Here is a 7,116-nt window from a genome sequence, read left to right as displayed (position 1 = left end):
CATTTTAATATTATGTCACAAGATACAATGACCAAATTAGTAATTTACATTCTCAAAGATACCTAAGTATAAAATTGCTAAAAATTTAAATACAGATAGCAAGCTACAAATAATATTTTTTTTGTTTCTAGGGTGGGTAGGAATGGAAGACATTAGAAAAGGATGCTTCTTTTGGCTGAACAAAGATCAGAATGAAAGAGAAATTCATTCAAATGACCCCTGGGCAAAGAAATACACTTGACTTTGAGATGCTGTTTTCATCACATCTCTTCCTGTACAACAACTTAAAAAAACGTTTGAAATGGAGTCCTTAGTCGAACATCCGGTCCTTGACCCTGGCAGGGGAGAGCGTGGAGGGACGTCACCCTGGGAGGCATGTGAGGACCGCAGAGGCATCTGGTGTGGCTGGAGGGGTGGGGTCAGCAGACGCCGGGACCCCTGCCTCCCCCCTGAGAGGTGGGACCCAGTGGGAGCAGCTTCCCTCTGCCCCCATCTCTGCTCGCCATTCTCCCTGATAGGGCGAAAGCTGTGGCTTCCTGACTGCTTGGACTGGGAGAAGGGGGCTGAGGCCCTTTCAAGTCAGTGGGCTCTCCCAGAGGCAGGAGACCCCCACATAGGGCTAACTCGCTGCGATGGACACTTGCTATTTAAGAAATGGAAAAGACGGCTTCTGGCTGGGAGCTCAGCAGGCCCCGCGGAGCAGCCATCCCCCAGGCTGCACAAGCTTCCGGCCTCTCTGAAATCAGAGGTGCTGGGTCGGTCCCCGGGGAGAGCGGCACCGCCTCAGCCACACATCGCTAGGCCCCCCTTCCTAACTTTAGTAAGATACTGGCCTCAAAGCAGCACTCATTTAAACAAATGGCATAGTTAAAACTATTGACTAAGCCCTAAACATTTCTTCTGAGAAATCGAGCCATAGCTTTTCCAATCTGCCCATTCAATATGGGAACAGATTTCAAAGAGAATAACATAATCAATCCTCTGCCCCAAAGAATAGTCCATCATATCAACCATGATAAAGAGTACACCTGTTTTATTCAAAGGATAAAAAGAAATGTACATTTTTGTTCTTTGTTTAAGAAATTTGATCAAGTTGCAAGGAAATGTCTGGGCGTGGCTATGTACATCCTCAGGAGGGCCGTCAGGCAGTGATGATGGCTGGGTAGCACGTGGCTCCTTGGTGTCCCCTGGCCCCTGTGCAGTGCTAATCAAAGCCACTGCCTCTCAGGCTTCAGTCCCATGGAAATGTCCCCCACTCTGTTCTGAGGGGGCCCCTCCCCCTGAGAGCACACCAGCCCAGTGCCCGTGAGCCAGGGACTGCCTCCCCCTGAGGACTGCAAGACCCGGGAGGGCTCCAGGGCCCCCTGGCCTGGCAGGCAGGCTCTGAGTTACGGCAACAGGTTGAGGCTGGAGGCCAGTGTCATTGCTGCCCTGATTTCTTCTCCTTCTGGAAGCTGAAGCTTGTACGCCTGTTCAGTTTTCTTTGTTTTTGAGCAAAATAGTCAGCCCGGGCAGTGCTTGCTCGCGCCTCCAGGATGTAGTTGACCTAGGAAGCAAGAGCACACAGTCCAGTCACTGGCCGGCTGGCCACGCTGCTTGCCCAGGGCACAGACAATCAGGGGTCGTGACCAGGGCTGGGGCCGCTGTCATGTGGAGTTGTCGGCCCAGAGGCCCCACAGCAGGCCGGGGTGGTGCCCACCTTATGACAGGAGAAGGGGGGCTTGGCACGGGCAAGCAGCTGGTGCGGGCCCCTCCCCAGTCACTGTGGAGCTTTTCTGATTCCAGAGTCACAGTCCCTCCTTAGCATGTGTTGCCCCCTGGGAGGCTGGGCATCCGTGGTCTGCTCTTTTCCTGCTGTGCAGCCCTGGGCTTGCACACAATTCCCCTGAGCAACTTTTTTCAGATGAGAATGCCGTGGGGATGAAAAACAAGGGGAAACAAGGCTGTACTCGGCCTCCCACCAGGAGCCACAGGGCTTCCAGCTGTGGGTGTTCCTCTGCTGCTCACGAGCCCCACCAGCAAGGGCTCACCAGGCAAGAAGGGAAGTGAGGCGCAGAGAAGAGGGCCAAGCTGACCAGGGTCAGGGTCAAAGCCGGAGCTGGGAGGGGGTGGGGCAGGCACAGCCGCTGTCTCCTGGCTGCCGTGCAGACAGGAGGTGCTGAGCCTTGCACACGCTCCCCGAGCCCAGCTCCTGGGGTCTTTTCATATCCCGACGCGTGGACCTACCGCGCACTGGAGGGGGGGAGCTGCACACACGGTCATTGACACCAGCACCTTGGGCGCTGGGCACCCACCATGGCCGAGCCTGGCCGCATGTTTGGTTCAGGGACCGAGGGAAAAGTAAGACTTGGTCCCTGTCCCAAGGAGCTCACAGCCTAGTGGGTGTCCAACAGCACGACCAGGGGACATAGACAGAGGAGGACACCGGGATGGGGTGAGCACTGGGAGGGGAGGGGTGCAGGGAAAGCTTTCAGAGGGAAGGAATAGGCTGGGCTTTGAGAGAGAGCAGGAATTTGGGTGTACAGGGGGCAGGGGAGAAGCGTCAAGGCCCACTCAAGTATCTGTACGTTATGACTGGAAACCTCATCGCTTTGGCTAGAGATCAGCCAGTACTCCGCTGGTTCTACTCTGAAGGCCACATTTCCCATGCGCCAAGCAGGAGGCCTCTGAGAAAGGCTGGGGGTCCCTGGGGCCGGCAGAGCAAGTGGTGAGGGGCCAAGGCTCTGACACTGTGTCCCCTCCAAACTTTCTGCTCCGACAGTTGCCAGCAGCAGGCGTTAAAGGCTGGTGTGTGAGTACAGAAGGCCTGACACGCTTGGCCCACTGCCTCACCAAGTCACCAGCTGAGAGCGATAAATCATGAGGACCTCAGGGCCGGCGGACAATTTGGGGCACTACAGACAGTGCATGGAAATAAGAAGTTTATCATTCTTAATAAGAGCAATCTCTGGATTATATTGCTCGCACATTCAGCCAACCTAGTGTTTTCAGTGTATTTTTGGCACATGTAACTTGACTAAAGCATTTTAAAATGATCCTTTAACAAGCCAACTATTTCCCAAATTTATTATCTTCAGTGCATTGTGATAATCACATAGATAATTTTAATGGAAGATTAATGTAATAATCAAAAGATAAAAACGCCCTTTGGTCTGCCATTAGCTGGTTAATATGCTGTGGCTTAAAACTTGCACAATTTTATGCACTATAGAGTGTTTCACTCTCAATGCATTTTACAGCTTAAGGCATAAAAATATAGGGAGTTTTCATGGTCAATAAAACCACTGTCTCCATCACTCAATCATGAGAAGAACCCAATTTGAAGAGACCAATGATTCCTCTGAGATTCCTCCCAAAGCCTGAAGAATTAGAGACCACACACGGCTTAGCTCAGTTACATCTCAGGGCAGGGACGGGTAGGTCTGGACCTCCTTAGAGCCAGGTTCAAGTTCAGGCTCCATCCTATGTGCTCTGTGGCCTTGGGCCTCTATCTCCTCATCTATACAATGGGGATAATAATATCTACACTCTATAGGGCAGCTCTGTAGATTAAATGAGATGGTGGACATAAAACAGCTTGCATACAGCCAGTGGTAAATGAATGGGAGACATTACTATTTTTACTCAGGGAAAAACATGACGAGATACAATCACTTGGTGGAGAGCTGCCTGCTTGTAATGGCTTCTTTGACATCAGCCTCTGCCCTTATTTCCTCCCTCCAGTTTCAGTCTACAGCCCCTACTTTGGGTAAAACTCCTGAATTCAGGAACCATACATGCATCATTAGAGGCTAAGACTGACCCTTGAAGAACCTCCCATGGAAACATTTCTGCCAAATTACCGGACACAGGGCTGGGGCTTTAAGTCACTTGGGGTTGGTGCAAAGCTCACCGACACTGTGGGAATGGCAGATAAGGTTAAGTATTTAAATTGCTATAAAAATCGGAGATAGGAGAGTGAAATTAATCCTCCATCAGGATCATGACCATTAGCTCTCTAAGTAAATCAGGCCTAGGCGCACTGTGACTCTCCTGGAGCCTTGTGCATGAGGGAGTGTTTCTACATTTGATGTGTAAACAGGCACTTTCGGGGAAGTGACAGGTCTCAGGGATTTTGCAGAAAAGCATCTGCTTCGAGAAGGCATTTGGTCCTGTGAAATGATTTCTCTGCACATGCTCTTCCCCAGTCTCATACCGAGGTCATAAACTTATGTTTCGGTCATCAATCTGCTGTTGTGAAAATTATTTTGATGTCAAACACAGAATTATAATTTTACTAGGACCCTTCTCAAGTCTTGAATATTTTAATGCTGGCTATAAAAAAAGCCCAGCCCCTGATGGGATAATGGACTGTTTTTTTTCCCCAGGTCCTGAACATTGCAGAGGTGCCCCAAGCTGCCTCTGGTGACGACCTAGCACGTCGCTCTTGGCTTGCTGGTGTCAAGCACGGCAGCCACGCTGTCCCCACTGCCTGGTCCAAGGGGACTCTGATCCATGGTGGTCCTTGGACGCTCCACCTTCCACCCAACTGGCCATGCTACTCTGTCTCAGCCCCAAACTGCCCTCTCAGTGGCTTTATTCATGTAATTCTCACCTATTACTTTTGAAAATCTTTTGCCACCATGAGGACATGCAGAACAGTTCCATTTCATTGAAACACCCATTCAACTCTTTAAGGCCACACACACTGGAGGGCTAGGGGCACGGCTTCTGGAATCTGCCCAACAGGAGTCACCTGCTGGTTCTGCCAGGCCTGGCCCTGGCTCTGCTTTCCTGTCTGGTCAATCTATGTGACATTTGGTTTCAAGAAAGGGGTCTCCATTTCTAAGAGTCTGAAAACTGCCAGTCCCAGGCCACTCGAGTGTGGTGCCCAACTAGCTGCCTGGGTGGCAAGTGGGAGCTTCTCCGAAACACACAATTGCAGGCCCTACCCCAGACTGCCCGAACTGAGACCCTGGGGGCTTTTCTCGGACCCCCACTTTCTGAGGTTCTGTGTGGCCTGGCCCCTCCAGCCACCCTCTGTTCCAGCCACACGGGCCTGGGATGGTACCCGCCCTGCCTCTCGCCCCTTCAGACTGCTCCCTGTCTGAGGTGTTATTTCCCTCTCCTCACCTGATACAGTTGTGCCATTTACCCACCCTTCGGGGCACAGCTCTCTCGCTCTCTCTCTGCCTCCCCAAGCCCAGCACTTAGTTTATCCTTTACCCTTTACATACCTACACAGCACCTTTGTGACTGTCTTAACACTCTTCGTAATTTCAGTGTTTGATGTCTGCCTCCTCTGACAGAGGAAAAGCTGAGGGCAGAGATTGGGTCTGTCACTGCAGGATCCCAGGCACCAGCCCGGCACACAGAAGGTGCCTAGGGAGGGCTGCGGAGACACGGGAACATATAAGTCTAGCATAAAGTTGGTATGTTTAGTACGGGCTGCTAAAATTACCGAGTATATTAAGGTGTCTTCAAATAATAATGATTTCCCCAGTGTGTTCCAGAGGCCTCAAGGAGCTCCTGACAGTGGATGGAAGAAAACAAATGGTGCATAAAAAGATAAATAAATGCACAAAGAACCAGGATGACCAGGGGCTGGGAGGAAGCCGGAGGGGATCATGCTTTGGCTGAAGCAGGTGCAGAAGAGCTGACCGTGGTGTGGCTCTGGAGCAGGTGCACACCAGTTGGGTGACCTGTAAGCAGCCCACCACACAAGGCCCGGGAGCCTCATCCAACGCCCAGGGGGCAGCCACCAACCCCAGAGCCTGGGCTGAGGAGGACACTCACCTTGAGCACGATCTCATTGATGGTAGCAGCGTCGGATTCAAAGTAGAGGTGTTTATAGTCGTGATTGCTTAGATACGTGAGTTTAAATATTGCGTGACCTGGGTGGGGAGAGAGAGAGAGGGGGCAGTGTTGAGGGGAGGCCCCCATGTGTTCTCCCCTTATCACTCCAATTCAAGCGAGAGCAAGCAGATGCCATGTGGCAGCTAGTCTTTCCAGGAGTTCATTTTTCTCAACACAGGCTTGGGAGAAACAGTAAAAAAGAAAGAAAAAAAGGCTAGTTAGATCCCATTCCACTTGGGAGCATGTTCAGGTGAAGGCCACATTAGGCAGGCTTTATGGAACTACCTCTACACAATAATTACATGGAAAAGGTAGTATTTTTAAGGTAGAAGGCCAATTCACTCTAAATTATTACTCTAAAAATAAAGTAACTGTGTTAAAAGTCAAACAAATGAGTAACAGGAAGGAGAGCGGCTGATGGCAATGCCATTCGGAGGCTTCTTCACAGCCCTGGCTACTGCCGGCAGCGCGAGTCCTGGTCTGGTGACCCTGGGCAGAAGATGCTCCCGAGGCCTCTCATCATTCCTACCCTGGGAGGATGGACGGACAGGCCAGTGGGCGGGGCTGCGCTGCTGACAACCACGGAGAGCTGCTGCCTTGCCAAGCAGCCCGGCCACAGGGGGTCAGTTCCCCCCCCCCACACCACACTCTCCTAACCCCACACACTCCTCCCACCCTCACAGTAACCCTGTCATTACTGGGGTTGCCTCCAATTTAGGCTCATCTCACTCACTGCCCTCCCACGCTACAGGCCAGCCCACGGCACTGCACACGCCCACCTGCCCAGGCCCACTGCCCCGTCTGGGAAAGACCCGCCAATCCTGAGTGACTCAGCTCAGTTGGTACCACAAGTCTTCGCAGCTACGCGTCTAGGCAGGGAAGCCTGCTTCCCCTACGGTGGCGCCTGCAACCACGTCTGCACTCCCTGTGCCTGTCTCCGGGCCAGACATGCCAGAGTCCCTCCTCTGCTCGGTGGCAGTCCCACCCAAAGCTCCCCTGGCACATGCTGTCTTTGGGCTCCTGGAGACCCTGTGGCTCTGCAAGAGAGTCCTGATTCTCCTGAACCTATTCTGAAGTTGTTTCTGTTACTGGCAACCAAGGCAGTGTAGCCAGTGCTCAGCAAACGCTCCCAGACAAAGGAGCAGCTGGTGGCATCCCCAGCAGAGGCGTCCTGCACACAGCCTCAGCTACATCCCGTGCCGGCTCAGGTGACCTCAGTGCTTGTGAGATTAAAATTCAACGTATCCCTTCTAACAGGCCTTCTCATCTGTGGTCCTTTTA

The 7,116-nt window shown here is 52.1% G+C and overlaps 1 protein-coding gene across 7 annotated transcripts in view; it reads right to left on the bottom strand.

The window, feature by feature from the left end:
• Positions 1-1,018: 1,018 nt before the first annotated feature.
• Positions 1,019-7,116, bottom strand: part of MAPKAP1 (MAPK associated protein 1) — a 243,435-nt gene continuing 237,337 nt past the window's right edge. For 4 of the 7 annotated variants that reach the window (XM_073224491.1, XM_017660194.3, XM_037008157.2 and 1 more), the window contains 3 exons: positions 5,776-5,873; positions 5,217-5,371; positions 1,019-1,546 (listed from right to left, as the gene is read on the bottom strand). In XM_073224491.1, the coding sequence (XP_073080592.1) occupies positions 1,474-1,546; positions 5,217-5,371; positions 5,776-5,873 (326 nt within the window). In that variant the 3' untranslated portion in view covers positions 1,019-1,473. Of the gene's footprint in view, positions 1,547-5,216; positions 5,372-5,775; positions 5,874-5,931; positions 6,015-7,116 lie in introns of those variants that run through there. The other 3 variants (XM_073224489.1, XM_073224494.1, XM_073224497.1) reach the window with 2 other exon arrangements.

The sequence above is a fragment of the Manis javanica genome, chromosome 2 (assembly GCF_040802235.1).
Source record: "Manis javanica isolate MJ-LG chromosome 2, MJ_LKY, whole genome shotgun sequence".
Lineage (NCBI taxonomy): Eukaryota > Metazoa > Chordata > Mammalia > Pholidota > Manidae > Manis > Manis javanica.
The sequence above is the reverse complement of the archived record's forward strand: the minus strand, read 5'-3'. Positions and strand labels throughout refer to the sequence as shown.